This window comes from Manis pentadactyla, chromosome 3 (genome assembly GCF_030020395.1).
Source record: "Manis pentadactyla isolate mManPen7 chromosome 3, mManPen7.hap1, whole genome shotgun sequence".
NCBI lineage: Eukaryota > Metazoa > Chordata > Mammalia > Pholidota > Manidae > Manis > Manis pentadactyla.
In genome coordinates, this window is record NC_080021.1 from 42,266,208 (window position 1) to 42,284,187 (window position 17,980).

General features: G+C 41.3%; 1 protein-coding gene across 1 annotated transcript in view; it reads right to left on the minus strand.

The window, feature by feature from the left end:
• Nucleotides 1–1,756: 1,756 nt before the first annotated feature.
• LAPTM4B (lysosomal protein transmembrane 4 beta) overlaps nucleotides 1,757–17,980 on the minus strand; it is a 56,914-nt gene continuing 40,690 nt past the window's right edge. Inside the window, exon 7 of the mRNA XM_036875664.2 lies at nucleotides 1,757–2,326. Within this exon, the coding sequence (XP_036731559.1) occupies nucleotides 2,249–2,326 (78 nt within the window). The 3' untranslated portion in view covers nucleotides 1,757–2,248. The remainder of the gene's footprint in view (nucleotides 2,327–17,980) is intronic.

The window sequence follows — 17,980 nt, forward strand, 5'->3', positions numbered from 1 at the left end:
TTCCCTCTGTCCGAGGCAAATGGACTTTTATGTTCTCTCTCCTACGTGGGCTGCTTATTAGTGGGCCCACTTGCACATCTCATGGTGCTGGCCTGAATGTCCACAGCCTTAAAGCAAGGGCTTGGAGGGTCAAGATGAGAGACTCAGGAGTCCTACTCAGTAAAGTGACCAAGCAGCACACATGCATGAGGGAACTGAGGTAACGACAGCTCTTGTTTCTCTGTAGACAATAGGAGAAAAGAGGCCAGATACTCAAATGGGATTTAAAATACCCGCAGAGGGATTTATCTGGATTAGCAAGGAAGAAAGACTGAGTGCAACACTGAGTCATGGACTATACTCTGCAGGTCATTTTAATCCAAACAACACAACCTCTCATGGTGGAGACAAGAGGATGACAATTCCTTACTTGGTGGACCAAGTATGGAGGCAGCCTTCAGGCTTTGCCTGGGTTATGTGAACATCGAGAAAACTGGCATCACCTGTACCGTTTGGGATCTCGGAGAAAGAAGTGACATCACGGCGTCTGTGGTGCTGAGTGTCACATGAACAAAATCCTCTCTGAAGACCCAACACAGATTCTCAAAATCAGGACTCCTCTCCAGTTCACCCATGTGCCTTTTTCTATACTGAAAAATTATTGGGCAAAGAGCTAGACAATCATGGAAAGAACATGCAGATAAGTGGGATGTCTTGAGAGCCTTCCACATACCTGACAGGTCCTTCCCATTCATAATAACTCTCACATGACGGACTTGGTGTGAATCTTATGGGCAGAAAGCTTCATGGAAAGGAACTTCTTAGGTTGAGTTTATAGAGCATATTAATGAGCTATACCAAAAGAAACAGCTGAGGCTGATTCGCAGGGATAAAAATCCCCCCACCCTCTTCTTAAAATATAGTAAAATCTGAACTGCAGACTAAAAATGCCCCTTGGCACAATCATCTGCCCAACAACGAGCAACACTGAGTTTGGTAGCGGTGGGGGTGAGGAATGGTGGAGGCTTCGATCTGTTTGTCTTAATTTCTCTTGGGATTTTATCAGCACTGAAATATTAAAAAATACATGTGTATGAAATAAGCCATCTCCCCAGGCCAAACCAAGTGACTGCACAGGCATGTGAAGGCAGGAGGGGTCCTAGGCAGAATCACCACAGAATCAAAGGTGGTTTTTTTAGAGGTGGGTCAATCACAGTTTAATTGCAAAGCCCTCATTTACAGCACACTCAATGAAAAACAGGAGAGCTGTGACTTGACCGTATGAATATATAAAAGTCCCTTGAAATTCAGGCAGTCAAGAGAAGAGCATTATTAAACAAGGGAAGCACCCCTCCTTGTTTTTCTGAAGACCGTTTTACACTTTAGAAAATGACTAATATGCTTGGAAGTTCAAATTAGTAGGATGTACCCTACAGGGAGAGAAAAAAACCTTTTTTCTTATTATCAGGCAAATATGTATCAGCGATCCCAGTTGAGGAAGTGAGATGGACATCCCCCTTGAATCAGGCTAGGGCATGACAGGGGCCCTGGGCAGGACTGGGAAACCACGAGGGAGCAGATACCACGCAGGGCTACTGACTCAGTTCTACTCCGTACCACAGACAGAGCACCACCCCTGGCACACAGTGCACACACACACAGCATCGGAGGGCGACTGCTCTCACTGCCTGGGATTATCAAAGGGTCTCAATTAAGCCCAGACAAAATCTGTGGCCAGAAAATCCAAACTGTCATTGAATTTGAGTCATAAAGGATCTTAAAGAAATTCTTGTTTTATTTATACATATATGAACTACTTACCTAATTAGAGCATTGATTACACAATCAACATTTCTGCTCTCAGAAGGGTTTGTTCTATACACTAGGATGGCTTAAGAAAAGCATTGTCTAATTTTGATTTTACTTTACACTTTCAAAAGAGACAGAGGGAACAGAGAAAAAGTATGACTAATTCCCCAACTCCCATTCACTTGCTGGGAGATTTCATTGCCTAGGGAAGGAAAGGGAAGCCCACTGCCCCCCACCCCTATGGATGAATTCTACAGTTAATCTAGCACAGTGCTCTAGCAAAAGCATATGTTTAAAACTACAGAGGGTTTCAACTTAACATCTACATTTTAAAACTGTAGCATTTCAGCAAAAATAAGCTCAAAGAGCTCATCTCAGAAGTGAAAGTAAAGAACTATTGCTCAGAAGCCTGAAAAATCAAGCTGTTGCTCTCGGCTCAGACTCCGCCCCACTTTCAGACTCAGGCAGACACGTACGGTGGCGGCGGCTCCTTGGCAGTGCCATTCACAGTGGCATCATCATATGGGGGTAACAGCACCTGAGGAGAAAACAGAGACAACAGTTAGTGTTTAAAAGGGCACGTATGTTCTGCTGAGCTTTGACTTCAGTGGAACTTTTATGCAGTTAAACGTTTTCCATCACCTATACCAAATTTCACCTTGCCAGCAAGTGGACACACTTTGATGAGACAGTTTTCCTACAAGAAGCAAATGGGAGGAGACTTGGCCCTCTCTGAGTACTCCTAACCCTGTCCACATGTGTCTAGACCTCACAGTGCCTGGAGGGCCACAGGACTGTGTCTGTAGGACTGGAGAGGAGTAGGTAGTGGCTCTGAAGAAGGAAAAAGGCTCTTGGGTGATGTGAGCACAAAAATAGGGTAGGCCCCTGATAACAGGAACCACTCATGGAGAGATTACCCATGTCTTATCAGCACAGCCTCCAGTAGGCAACTTAGCCTCCACTTCTACATCTGTAAAGCAGGGATACCTGAGCATTAGGTGTGTAAGACACCTAACACACTGCTTGATGCACACCTGAAATGGTAGGTAACTGTAAGTGGCTGGAGAGGGACAAACAAGAACAAGCACTAAGCTGAACGACCTCTCTGTTCACACGCACACACACAGCTGCTTGTAAGTGTTTAAGAACCATCAGTGTGAGAGAACAAAACAGAAAATACCAGCTCAGTGTAACCAGCCATTATTCACTCAACTAACATTTTTTATGCACCTACTATGTGACAGGCACTATGGGTACAAGATAATTAAGATAAAAGACAGTTCTCGTCTGTACGGCTTCAGAAATGAGGTAAACTAAAACCGTACCCATCTCTAGTGCTTTGTGGAAAGAGAAAGATTACTTGAAAATGAAACAGAACAAAATAAAAACACACTTTGTTACTTTTTTTGGACATCACTTAAAGTGTAAATGTTTATCAATTCCATGGATTTTCATTTATCTATCCCTTTGGCTCCTAGGAAGTTGAGACTAAAAATTTTTGTTAAGTTTCTGTTTTAAGTTTTGTTATACCTTACTCCCCCAACCAACCACATGTACACACATATACACACACATCCTTACCTCTCTCACTTAACACACTTCACTACTTATTTTTCTCTTCTTCAGTCTTGGAGCTCCCGTTGGGCTGGAGCACTGTCAAACTTAACCCCAGCGTTGGGCCCAGCATCTATTCAATAGTAGGAACTCAGACGGAGGCATCATTTAGGCCGGCCCCTGGAGAATCCATATGGTTCACTAGATGGGGGAGCGAAGCCTGGCATTCTAGGCAGAGGGCATGTGTGCTGGTTAGGGCCCAGTCAGGAGACAGAAACCACCCAGTTATTTGAATAGAAAGCTTAATGAAGAATGATTAATAAAGCTTCATAGGGGAGTGGAAGGGAACAAGAACTCTCCTGGATATCAGTGCGGAATAAGGGTAACTCCAGGAGGGAACCAACGTGGAAAGGAATCTCCTCCCAAAGCTGGTTACCAGACACTGTCAGAGAGGGTATGCTTGAAACCCACTGGATGGTAGAGTCTGGGCTGGCCCACAGTCAGGCTGGTGCATAAAGAGGTGCTGTTCATGGGGAGGTGCCACCTGCTCTGGAGACGGCCTGAGTGGGGGGCGTGCTGGGAAGGCCGTCAGGAGGAGGTGCTGCTGCTGTCACCCCCACCTCCGCCCCAGGGAGCACTACCAACAGGATCCACACTCTGCAGGTGCTAGGGACAGGAACTGGCAGAAGCAAGCCCCTCCTTCCTCCAGCGCCCTCTACTGACAGAGCTCAGCAGCAGGTCAGCTAGTAAAGAATATTTGCAAGACCCCCCTCCCCTCAGGCCAGAGAGGGGGCACTGGAGCTGCAGAGCGCTGAGTGGTGACTGCCACAGCCCCACACGGGCACTGTCAGCAGGTTGAGAACCATTCCTGTCTGCTCACAGCCTCCGTTGCTAAAAGTAGTGGTGAGGTTGTGCCTGTGTCCTAACTTCTTATGTTTCAGGCATTACCCATGGCAGAGCTGGGGCAAACGTTCCACTGCTGCCCGAGCTGAAAAGGAAAGGTGTACTCAAGACACACTCAGTGCAGAACACCCATCCAGGCGAGGAAGCATTTGTGGTACTCTACCCACAAAAGGAAGCCATCTGTTCTCACATTCAACAGATCAACGCCTAGTGAGCCCCCAGCGTGTACGGGCTCTCAGTAACCAGTAATGCCGATGCAAACCCCGAACGCCTCACCTTCTGCTGAGGACCTGTCTGGTAGTGCGCAGACAGGGGCGGGGGTGTTAACAAGACGTTACAGATAACGGACGAGGACAGCTAATTTCGGCCTCTCTGAAGGATGAGTAGGATTAGGCACTGCGTGAAGAGGAGGACACTGCAGGGAGCAGGGTGAGAGCAAAGCACAGGGAGGGAAGCCCCAAAGCAGAGCACTTGTTGGGAACTGAGGGCTTTGCGGTGGGGAGCACTTGGAGCATGCTACGGAGATGCAGGGGGAAGCCTGGCAAGGGTCTGAGCATGGAGAGAGCCTCATGGACCACCCGAAGGAACTTTTCTGCAGCAGTAACTACTGTAGCATCTTCACTCGGCATCCTAAAAGTCTCAGTTGAGCTGAGGAAAAGAATATATTCTGTACAACAAAGCCACGGCTTTCCCCTCTGAATCTGTGTTTGACTTTGGGACTGAGCCTCCAGCATGAACATGCATGCGTGCGTGTGCATGAGATACGGTAATTTACAACTAGTGGAAACAGCTGTGATGGGCACAAGAAATACTGAACTTCAACATGATGCTCCACATGATGCTCCACAACTACATCAAACACTTAGCCGATTCATATCTATCATTATCTCTGGAGAACTTAGCCGAAGATACAGTGGAGCTACTTAAAAAGGAATGACATCAACCATCATCTCCGAATTTTTTTTTTCTGAGCAAGATGCAACACAACACTTAAACTCTCCAAAATGTTCACAAAATTACAGGCTAAATATTCTTTTAAAAGAAAAAAAATCACTACAAAATTGCCTTTTGTCAAAATTAATTTATTTTCACATTAAGTTTGGCAGTTTGTCACCGTTTCTTGCTGTTTATCTTCAGACTTGTTTTAAAGTTTCATTTTATATCAGTATTTAACATCCTAATAATGGCCTTTCTCTCAAATATTCTATTGCCTTGGACCCTTTTCCAAAGTCAAGATGCCAGTGAAGAGTTTCTCCTTTCACTAGGTTTCTGACATCCACTTGTCTTCACGACCCCATTACCACCTACTAAATGCTAACTAAAATATTCTTCACACAGCACCTCTTGCTCCTGCGTACTTTCAGTGCAAGTTCTCCAAATGGAATCAGTTTTAAATTCTGCAGGGACAGCACCACCTTTTTATAAATTATGTTAATATTATTGATGATTTTTCAAGGAAGGCTTGATGAAGTAAGGGTTGCCACACTGTTTTTATTATAGCCTGCTAATGCTAAGAACACCTGCTATTGTCCTCTTCTGCTAAGATCAGTGAAGTACCTAGAAATCTGAGAGAACAATGTTAAGGGACAATTAAGACAGACTGTGCCAATGAATATCGCAAACAACAAAACTGGTGAAAACTCAAATTATTTTGACATTTTTTAGAAGTTGGTATTTAGTTAAAACCGAATCTTTTGTCTTTAAAACTTCAGTCATTCACAGTGAGTGGCCAAAAAAAATTATCTTTAAGGACTAAGAAAATAGGTCATGTCCTACTTCATTCTAGTCACCTCTTGAGAAAAAAACATCTACTCAATGAGTAGATAAACACAGACGCATTACAACTCTCAGAGACTACTTCACTTCAGCAATATTCGACACAATGAAATTCTAATCTAAGTTTAGTCTCTTGAAGTTTGTCATAGTAAGATCTCAGCTGCAGACTGACCATGTGATAGTGTAACTCTCTTCCACAGGGTCCGAAAAGCCCTGTTGCCAACAACCCCTGGAGGCATCTGTTCATTAGGAAGATTAGCCATCTATCTACATACAGTGTCTCTTGAGTTGGGAGTTGTCATGCTAGGTGACAGGGTGGTAGGAAAGCAGCATGCCATTCATTTCAATTCAACTCAATAAATACCCAGAGTGTTATCAGAGAAACTGTTCTTCTTACCTACCTCAAAACACAGAACAGCTGGAGGGAGAAATACATTACCATCAAAAGTTGCAAAATGCAACATCCTGGAACAGAAGTGATTCCAACTGGCCATAAATCCACAAGGCATTAGCATTTGGGAAACTAATCCACTACATCAAATATTAAGAAATGATAAAATGATCAAAAGGATAGGCCTATTTAATAGTAAAAATAGGAAACAATTGGGTACTATGGTTAGAATTGGACTTTTAACTATTAGAGTTAAGCCACTAAAGGCTTATTTGGAATCCTACAATTGCTAGGATTACATTCCCAAAAGTACTATATGTGAATTACATAAATATCTTCAGACATTCATAAAATTACATGCCAAATTTTGCATTTGTGCATGTACTTTCCTGGGGAGAGCTTTTATCAGATTCTCAAAAAGCATCCCAGGAGATTTGGGGTTACAGGACCAGGGCTGAGTACAGGGCACAAGGCAAACTGCACCAGAAATCTGTTTTCTGGCACCCACATCCTAACAAGAGTAAGGAGGGTTAAAATGAAATCAAGGATCATGATGTCAGCTATGTGGCACCTCATCCATCCTGGGGCAGGAGGACAGGAAGCCCCAGGAAAGAGAGAGAACTGATCGATTATCTTAGGGAATGGAACACTTGGAAAGTAGTATTAATAGGTCATTGACAGACCTGATAGATACATAGAAAGGAGTGGGACTAGGTAAAAGGTAAAAAAGTAGATGCTGAAAAAACAAGGCAAATGTTTGCTGGTAAAAAACAAAAATTTTACGAAAAAGAGGATGTACACCACAGAGCTCTGCAATGAACGATATTTGTGATTGCAGAGTCAGAGCAAATACTAACTGATGATGGAACCAAATAATTTGCTATGACTGTATTAGGAGGATTAAAGCAGCACAGAATATGGGGAGGAGAGTAAGAGTTAAATCCTATTCAACAAGAATTCAAAAGATACCTCAAACTGATAGTCAAAACATAGCGATGCAGACGTATTATTTTAAAATACAGAACAAGTAGAAACACAGAAACAAGTAAACGCTGACAGTGCTTACTGCTGGGCTGAGAAGTGGGAGGTGGGCAAGAAAATGGCAGAGGACAATTAGATCTTTCAACACGATGATCTCTAACTACGTACACGTAATAATGTGTTAAAAATAAAAATAACATTTTAAAAATAAAAGAATCATCATGGAATATGATTTAAAATTGACATGTCTACTAAAAAAGGTTAGCCTTTTTATGATTAAAAAAATCATCATGGCAGTCTTGAAGAAAAGAAGCCAGTCATTAGAGGGTAGCTTTGAATCTGAGGATGGTGGGCAGACTAAGGGCCACCTCATTCCTTTCGCCTTCTCAGCTAGCAGGCGAGTCGTGGATTTGAACTGAGCTTCTCCAAGGGCCTGGAAAATGAGTCCCACTTGCCACAAAAGCGACTCTTAGAGCGAGGAACAGTTAAGACACCGGAGACGTGTGGAACAGACACTAAACAACACAACCAGGAGGACTCTGCTATTTGGAGTTACTACCTCAGAGGTGGGATATGCTTTCACTGAGCAGTTGGTCAGGACCGGCCCCCCTCATCTGCCTGAGACCCGACCTCCACATTAACACATAACCTAGAGCACCTTCACACCATTGGAAACTGGAGAGCCATCAGGTGCCGCCAAGGGAACGTGTGCAATGGGAAGACGGGTCCCTCCCTTAGGTACCACCACATTCTCCAGGCCACTCGCGTCCAGGTCGCCCACAGCCCCACATCTGACTCTACTCTGCTTAACTTATTTCCATGACTGCCTAGCATAGCATGCTCACTACCAATCTGACAACTTTTTCTTGTGATTTTTCTCTCCTGAAATATTCTTCTTTCTTAGTCATTCCGCACAAAGGCAAAACAACCCCCAGGCTCAAGTGAAATTCACGTCTGACATGGAGATCTACTTTATTCTCCTCTTAATCATGCTGTGCAACTGCAGTACAATAAACAAGTTCTTGAAATAACATTACAATGATACATTTCCAAATTCTTTATAGATAAATAAGTCATTTAAGAATAACACTGGAAATGGCAGTAATTATAATATGGCCCTCTGAACGCAGACACAGAATCACTCTCCTGAAGCACTTCCCCAACTGTAACAAAAAATTCTATACTCTATAATACTCTTGACTGTCTTGTACACATTTGCCTTTCTCCTCGCAGAAAGTTTCCACAGGAGGCAAGAGTCTTACATTTCTATATCCCTTTCTCAGAACTCTAGACAGTGGGGTGTTCAAATTTGAGTTCTGTCACTTAGTAGCCATATGGCCATGGTCAAATTCTAGAGGTAATACAGTGTTGGATGGTCAAACACAAGTCTCTGAAATTAGACCTGGGTTCAAATTCTAGTTCTGTGATGTATGATCCCTGGGGTCTTAAGTTACAAAATCTACCTGAACTTCAGTTTCCATATCTACAAAATGTTGGCCATGATAGATAAGCTTCAAAAGACTGTTGTAAGGATTTAAGTGAGACAATATACTTAACACAAAGTACATGCCTAGCATTTGTGCTCAATAAATGGCAGCAATTCCCCAACTGTAGCAAGATAATTGACGGTATTATTTTGTCTAACTAGTTCAACTACACACTTTCCTTAAGAAAAGCAACACCAGTAGGCAGTCTACTCACAAATCTATTTATTTGGGCTAGAAATGTTCTTTTCCCTTTTCAGCTCTGATGATTGCAGAAATTAAAGCTGCTCTGAGCCACGCCCATGGAAGCAAATAGATGGCTAGATAAATGACAATAAGGGAAGGCCACTGAACTAACATGGACCCTCTCTCAAGAATCATGAAAATACTGCTGTTCTTGACTATGGAAGGACATGCACTAAGGCCCTGCTGAGAAACCTAAAACTCCTCTGAAATAGCCAGCTTGTGAGTCCCTTTATTTGAGAAGTTGGGAATGGAGCAGCACATTCATCTCTCCCTACAATAGGATTTCCCATCCCTACCCCCTACCTTTATTAAATCTAAACAGAAGTAACTGAATGCTGAGAAAGGAGACAAAATGGACACCATTTTTACTGTAGGCTGCATGTCTGCAAGAGGTGTGGGCATACACCTATAATTCTAAAATCCAAAGTAAGGTCCAGTTGAAACACCACCTCCATTCATTCGCTCCTTCCCCCAGTACCCGGGCACCTCTCAGAGGCCAGCTGTGGTGCTGGAGAGGCGGGGTGAAGAAGCTGACCAAGCTCTGGAGCAGGATGCCCTATGTTAAGCTGGCAGTGCTCATCACGGGGGGGGAAACACACGTGAACTGTACATCATGAAACGCCAAGGCAGACCTGTGAATGTGGAGGTAGTTTGTTATAGTTGAGGAGGTGAGTGTGTGAGGTGGGAATACAAGAGATGAGCCTGGAACAACAGTCCCCAACTGGCCCCATAAGCAACGACAGGAAAGTGGCACCTTCTTCTGTAAACACTAGTGGGTCCACCATTTGGAGGAGTGGGAGAAGCTTTGGTAACATTCATATGTAAGAGGCTCCCATTGGCAAGAACAGATTTGTTTTTATGAAATCAACTGTCCTCTCCCAGAAAAACAGAAAAATAAAGAAAATACCACGATAAATGGAAACTTCTCTTCTTGTTTTTTTGCTCCTTGCCAGGGTAGTGGGTGGGAAGCAAGGGACATGGTGTTTGTGAAAGAATGACAGAACCTTGTAAGGGCAGCCACACTGATGGCACCCGGGACAATCCCTCAAAGCTGCTTCACAAATAAGACAGACTTGGAGGATGAAGTTATAATTACTCCTCTTTTCGCTTCAAGAAAATATTAGAATGCAAGCAGCTGAGACTGATATTATTGTAAGGGTAATCCTGAATCTGTTATTACTTATTAAAAGGGAAAAAAATCAAACCATTGGCAAACTTAGATTTCAAATATCACCCACAAGTCACAGTGGCTGTCACACGGCAAGGTGGAGTGACATCACAGCTCAGAAATGCTACAATAATAAATGTCAGAACGCCTCAAGACTTTGAACACAGGGATGACAGAATCAGATTCATGTTTTAGACCAATCTGGCAGCAACACAGAAAAACCTAAAGACAAAGTAGAGTTCAAGACTAGAGGCCGCAGGAATAACTACAGCAAGTTTAAGGATGACTCCTCGGTTACCAGTCACCCAACATGACACAGTGGACACTGCTACCATTCACTAGAATCTAAGAAAAGCAGCAGGTATGGAAGAAATGGAGTGAGCTCAGCAGTATGCTCTCTCCCTGGAGATGACCACTGGACAGCTGTGGCTATGGGCATGGAACTGGACTTGGTTCACATAACCTGAGCTATTTGCTCCAACTTAAATAAAAAAAGAGCAAGACAAATGACTTACTAATTTCCATTCATTCACTTCATCAGCAAGTGTTGGGCATACTGTGTGCCAGGCTCTGAGGCTCCACACTAACTGAAACATGTTAAGGTCTCAGCCAGCAGGCAGCTTATATGCTAGAGGGGTCTGATAAACAGAACGTACCTTCCATGAGGAAGTACAGAGCTTCTCCACCAGCATCTGTTCACAGGAGTGTGCCAAGCCACACAAATACTGTCATTTTCTGTTTGCCACCATGTTGAGAAGATGCCTACACTGAGGTAAGTGACTAAGAACATGGGCGGTGGAATCAACCATCTGGTCCACCCCTCCCCAACTCTGAGGCCCAGAGCCCATCACGTAACCTCTTGAAGCCTCACTTCTCCATCTGTAAATGGGGGTGGTAACAATCTCTGTCTCACAAGGTTGGCTAAATAAATAAGCCCATCTAATGTTATTAGCACAGTACATGATATGTCTTATTAAGGCTCAAATCTTCATTTTATCCCATACATTTGTGAAAGGATGAATGGCTTGCAGTACCAGATATAATGCAGAAGGAGACACTGAGTATTAAAATGACCCAGAAAGAAGGCAAAATGGAAATTAACGGAGTTATAAAGTTTTTTGATCTATATATAGATGGCTAGATAGACAGAGAGAGAAAGTACAGAGAGGGTGGGAGAGAGGAAGGTGCTTGTTACTTTTTTCTGACCATAAACTAAAATAAGCCTCTACAGAATGGATCTTTGCACAAAAGACAGTAGATAAGACTGCATTTAACAGCTTTAGCTCCTACTGTTTTTTAAGCTTTGGTGACTGCTTTACAACTTTATTGTTCTTTTATTGATTTCCCACTATATTTTGTTAAATAAGAGCTTTGTTTAGTTTTGTAGGCAAAATAATGTGGAAGGATTAAAACTTTCTCAGGAAAATGGTATCCTTAAAAAGGGCCCAAAACTTAGGTCCTGTTGTTTGCCAATCTGCTTCCAAGAGGAGAAAGTTCAACTCTGAAGCCTATCTAGGCCGAAAGCCAGCATTATTAAATTCCCTGGGATGGCTCAAATAGTTGTCCTACAAATGCCTAAAAAAACCGATTTATATTTCCACTAAGCAGGGGTTTTGTGAACTACATGAACCAAATCTGGCCTACCACCTGTTTCTTGGGCAGCCTGTGAGCAAAACACGGTTTTCATATTTTTTAATGGTTTAAAAGGAAAATGTTTATGGTATGTAAAAATTATATAAAATTCAAATTTCAGCATCCATAAATAAAGTTTTATTGGAACACAGCCACTTACTCGTTTATGTATTGTCTACAGCTGATTTCACACTACAACAGCAGGTTTGAATGGTTATGACAGAGACCATATGGCCCACAAGGCCTAAAATATTTACTATCTGGCTCTTTATAGAAAAAGTTTTCCTTTGCCTGTACTAAGGGAAAGCATTACCCCGAACTCTGGATTTGGAAGAGAGGGTAATGTTAGATTGAAAGAACACAGCTCCAAAACCACCTCCTCACTTAGAAGCACTTCAAAGTCTTCTAAAGGTCATTTAAATTCATCCCAAGAATCCAAAATATCTACTTTCTCTTCTCTATCATGTGTTAAACCCCTAATAGTCTCCAATATTTGTTTAAAACTGGCAGCATTTTCATGAATGCCTGCCTTAAAATGGTAGCACCGTATTTGCCTATTTAGATGTGAACTTGCAGTACTCAGACCAAACAGGAAAGGGGAGAGGGCTGACTCATGAATCTCCATGATTAACTGAATAACCCTTTGGGCATTTGGGGTAGGATCATCACAAACAGAGAGTCTGGGCTTAGCTTAAAAGCTTCTAGAGTAACTGTTGCTTAATATCCTCACCTGTCATATAAATAAGTAAATACACATATACACATAATCATATTTTTTTATTCTAAGGTACACATTTTGTACATTTTAACATCTGAATTTAGGCTATGCTTTTAATTGACAGCCCCTTAGCATAAGACGTACCTAGAATAACGATGCAATTTACCACTGATGGCATCCTGTACCCACGGAATCCAACAAACTGGGAGACAGGGAGGACATCAACAAATTTGGGGGATGGGTTCTACTGACAAACACCTAGAACAAGGAGTCCTTTCCAAAGGCACATAAGATAGAAGATTATTTTACCCTTGATTCACTGCAAAACCTCTATAAATTGCCCTCACGTGGTATTACAGGTAGCAGACATTCTTTCCCTTAGTTCTCAGCAGAGAAGCAACTCAAATTCTTTTATAGATTACACTGACAATATTCAATTCACATTGCAAATCTTTCATATTGGGTCAAAAAATTTTCACCAGTGAGGAATGTGGGCAGGAAATACCAAAGTAATACAGCCACCTAAATTGAAATTTAAAATGGTTTTGAGCACTTAAAATCTAATATGCAAATAAACATACCTGAAATACCTATACCTGAACATACAGATTTATAAGAATATCTAAATAAATATATTTTTTAAAACTTTTATTTTTATCAAGGACAAAAATATACTGAGGAAACAGAAGGCATGCACTGTGAGCTATCACCATGGCAACCCTTCCAAAGACATCCAGGGGAATCCTCCCGGCATCCTCCAAGCCCGAATGTGCTATGGCTCCTACTGTGAACATGTCCTTCAGGACTCTACCCTTTCCTTCCGGAAGAGAGTGCCAAACTGGCTGTGCTGAGCTGCTGCCCCAGAACCTCAGAACTCAGATTCTCATGTTACCTGTTCTGCCCTTCCCCAAACAAATCCCCCATTTCTGTGTCTTAGTGAAAAGGGAGAAATACCTCCTGCTTTGTTTTCTAGCATCCAACAAATCAACTACTTAATTTTGTTACAATCTAATCTGTCTATAAGCTTCCTTTCTTCTCAGGTGTAGCCCAGTACAAACTTGCATATTCTGCTTTTTAAAACATTGTAAACCTGTTTTCAGCTGTTTCACTTCTCACAACTTTCATGGTATTAAATTTGTTCAAGTGGTTATATGCTTATTTAGCCAAACCAGTTCCCAATTATTTAAAAAATAAGATCAGATAATTTTGCTATTAAAATACAATGCTGCATGAACATCATATACATTTTTATTAATTCCTTAAGATACACACCCAGCAACCTAACATGTTAAGCGAAATTCAATATCTGATTAGTCCCTAGAGTAAAAATCAGTAAGGACTTCATTTTGGACATATGTGACAATAAGAACTCAAGTTCTGTGTATGTTTTAAAGTAAAACAATGAAAATAGAAAGTGATACTATCCTTAATTCATTACAAAACCACTATAAATTATTCTCACTTGCTATTACAGAATTACCTTTAAGGAAGTGATTAATATCCTCTTATTCAGGCTCACAATAAAAACTGGGTTTATAGGAAATGTTCTTCCAGAACTTCTAGGTTTCAAATATCTGTATGTTGATGGGACTGTACCAGATGCTCTCTGGATGAAGTAATTGGAAAGTTATATGGGTCAGAGATCATTTCCAGCAGACTAGAATATTTAGAAAAATGCTATATTTTATTGATGGAAAGAAAGCAATATGAACTGAGTTAATGTCACGCACTGTTGGCTTGAACTGTGGAACTGACGTGAAAGCAGGGGAAAGCTTTCAGGATGAAACCTCGGGGCATCCAGCTCAATCTCATGCACAGTACTTTCCCATTAGAACTAACAAATAAGTGTATCTGAAGTTGTGTGCACATATGGAGATATGAGGAAAATACGTGGGGCTGAGTTATAGGAAAGCAGGACTATTCAGCAAAACTTTAAGTAAGGCAGCTGGCTTGCTATTCCAAAGTTTACTTTTAACTTCGCTTTTCTTCCCCTTCCTTCTAAGTCCCTTCCCATAGCTTCCACTGTGCTAAAAAAGCAAAACTAGTAAGCAAACAACACAAAAAATCCCACTGCTTTTAAAGTTGATGATGACTTGAGAAGAACTGTCTTAATCATTACCTGCTTCACTCTTCATCCTGGTCAAATCATGCCAGGCACCAGGGTGAGAACACACGGCCTTGGCTACAGTCCATGCAGATGACAGTCGAGGAGGAAGCTGCTGGGTAAGAACGGACTGGAGGCAGGCTGCTGAGATCATAATTCCCCTCCTACCACTCACGGCCATGCGACCTTGGGAAGTTACCCACTTGATGCCTCAACTTCTTCTGTGCACAAGGATCAACAGAACCTACCTTCAGGACTCTTGTGAGATTAACTGAGTTTGTATATGTAAACAAAGCACCAGACACAGAGCCTGGCAGATGGCAACCACTACATACATGTGTGCGCAGAAACGTGCACTACAAAAGCTACAGAGTGGAGAGGTGTAGTAGATGCAGAGAAGAGCGGAATGTCACCGGGATTATTCAGCCCTCATCTGGGTGACATCTGTGGGAACAGCTGAAGGGATGAGAGTAGCTAAAGGTGGCTGGGCCACAGAACTTCAAGGTCTTGTCCTGCTCTTCTGGTGATTTTATGTTTTAAGTTACAGTCCATGTAAGAGAGAACTTCCTTACTCCACATCCTCTTGTTATCAACATACGTTTCTACCTCCTTCCCCCTACTGTTCTCTCAAATCCTTCCCACGTTCCTCCTTCCCTCTTCCACTGCCCTAGATCAGACCTTCATCAGCATCATCATAGTAACCTTGACTATGGCAATAGCCTTCTAGTTGCTCTGTCTGCTTAAATAGGTTTTAACCAAGTCTGTATTAACCTCTCACATTTGTCTTGGTCTTTCAAAATTAAAAGGAAAAAAAAAATACAGAGATCACACCAACTATTAAAGTATATGGGGAAAAAAGATACCTAAAATTGAGATATTAAAGTAAGGTCTCCTTTTTGTACCCCACCCCCAGCAACATGCTGCACGGATGCACAGAGGCAATTGGGGGTTGTCTATTTTTCAAGGAAAACACAGCAACACCTGAGAGATACTACACTAATTTCTACACTTGAGTTGTCTGGATCTGACTACTTAATGAAATGAACAGTTAGGTATTTCTTTTGGCCTAAGGTGGCATGGAAAAAATGCCAAGACCCTAAGGCATTAGGAACTAACAGAATTTGTGACCCCTCTTAAGTATTTCTTTCAAAGGTCTTTGGTTTGGTTGTGAATCTAAAGAGATTAACCCAGGGAATTATCTCCAATATCAAGTAACTTTTAGCTACCCTTCCTCTAGGTAGTACTTGGGAAAGCATTTCATTCATTTTAGAGAATGAAAAAAAGCACACCTATTTTCTACCAAGAAAAGCCCCAGGATCTTTCCATCAGGGCCACCCTGAGTTATTCAGCCAGAGAGAAAAGCCATCTGGCCTAATGTTTGGATACGATTTTATGTCAGTGTGGATTCCCAATAAAGACATGGATAAAAAAGAAACATGTATTGTTACATACTCTGAAGATCTTAATATAGCTGGAGACTAGATAAAATGACAGAACTAGATCATTTTAACCCACATTTAGGGTCTCAGACTGAGCCTCCAGCTTTTTCTTTTTTTAAGTTAGAATGCTAACATTAACTCCTATACTTTTTTTTAAATTGGAGTATCATTGATATATAATCTTATACTGGTTTCAAGTATACAACACAGTGGTTCGACAGTTACCTGCATTATTAAATCCTCACCCCCACTACCACAGTTACTATCTGTCAGCAAAGGACTCCTTTACTTCTAGTCAAAACAATCTTTAAACATGCAGGGCCCTGCTGAAAATATATTTAATTGTTCAATCACTATGTTGCATGCCTGAAAACAATACAATATTGTATATCAATTTTTTAATTAAAAAAATATATATGTATATATATATATATATGTTCTTCAACTCTAGAAATACCAGGTTATGTCTCCATCATTCCTTAGAGAAATGGCTGATTCCAGCTCTGGGATGGACTTGTTGTCAACCAGATAGCAAAGAAGCTCTCAAAGACTACCAGGGTTGCGTCAAAGGACTCGGGCACCAACTTGGAGAGGCTCCAACTGGCTAAAGCAACACAATTTGAGTATTAATAAGAATATTAACTATAATACAATAGCTTTTTAGAGAAAGCTTTTACTTCTATTTCATACAACAGTATGAAACTAGAATCAGTTATTTTTCCCCTTTGAAAGTTTCAAAATAGATACTGAATAATAGGTACATTTTATTTAGGCTTATTGATAAAATTTATCAAGATAGTTGTACTTTTCAACTGGACATCGCCAGCTCTCCTCATGATAGGCCTCCTTCTGTGAGTTCATTTATTACTTAACAATACTTCACTGGTCAGTACTTAGAATGCAGGACCAACTCATATTGAAAACCGGTATGAGAGAACACAAGCCAAGTATCCACAGCACAAAGTAGCAGGGTAAGCAAACAGCACATGAGGGAAAGTTTCTCTTTACAGAAATATTCTAGCTAATAAATTAAAAAGAAGTGATGGGATGGGATGTCATATTAACCTAATGAATCAATTAATCTAGGCATTAGGTATCAATGGTTGCTGACACACCAAAAGAGAATCAACCAGACACTCACCATCCGCCTCCTGATGGAAGAACAAATTACCAACTATGAAATAATTGCAACAATTACAAAAAAGACAATATAGGAATATGAGTATGGGAAACTTCAGATCCAACTACAGATTTACTGGAAATACAGAGGACAACATTACAGGTATGCAATCCAAAACCCCTAGTCTGTGGAACAAACTAGTACCTTTCCAAAAATCAGAGAAACTTAAAATACATATTGACCCACAGATCCTGTTTCAAATAAACTGCTAGAAAATTATGACATTTATGAGACAATTGGAAATCTGAGCATTTACTGGGTATCTCATATTAAAAAATTATTTTAGGTATAAAAGGACTCTAAAAAAGCAGGCACAGTACCATTACCTTTTTTTAAAAAATCTTTAAAAGTAGTGCCAGAAAGCTGAGACTTCAGGTGGTGATCTATCACCAGGTATTTTGGAGTGGACTATCAATGCGACCAAGTTATGAGAAATGATATATCTCCCTTTCCCAGGAATACCATTCTTTAAAAAAAGAGAAAAAAAAACAAGGTTCACTGGGAACACTGAGGAAGTAGAAACATTATCAGCAACTCAGTTTCCCCATCTTATAAAAGAGGCAACTTGATACAGAATAACTAAGAAGATAATTCACCAAGCACTTTCCCAGCACCT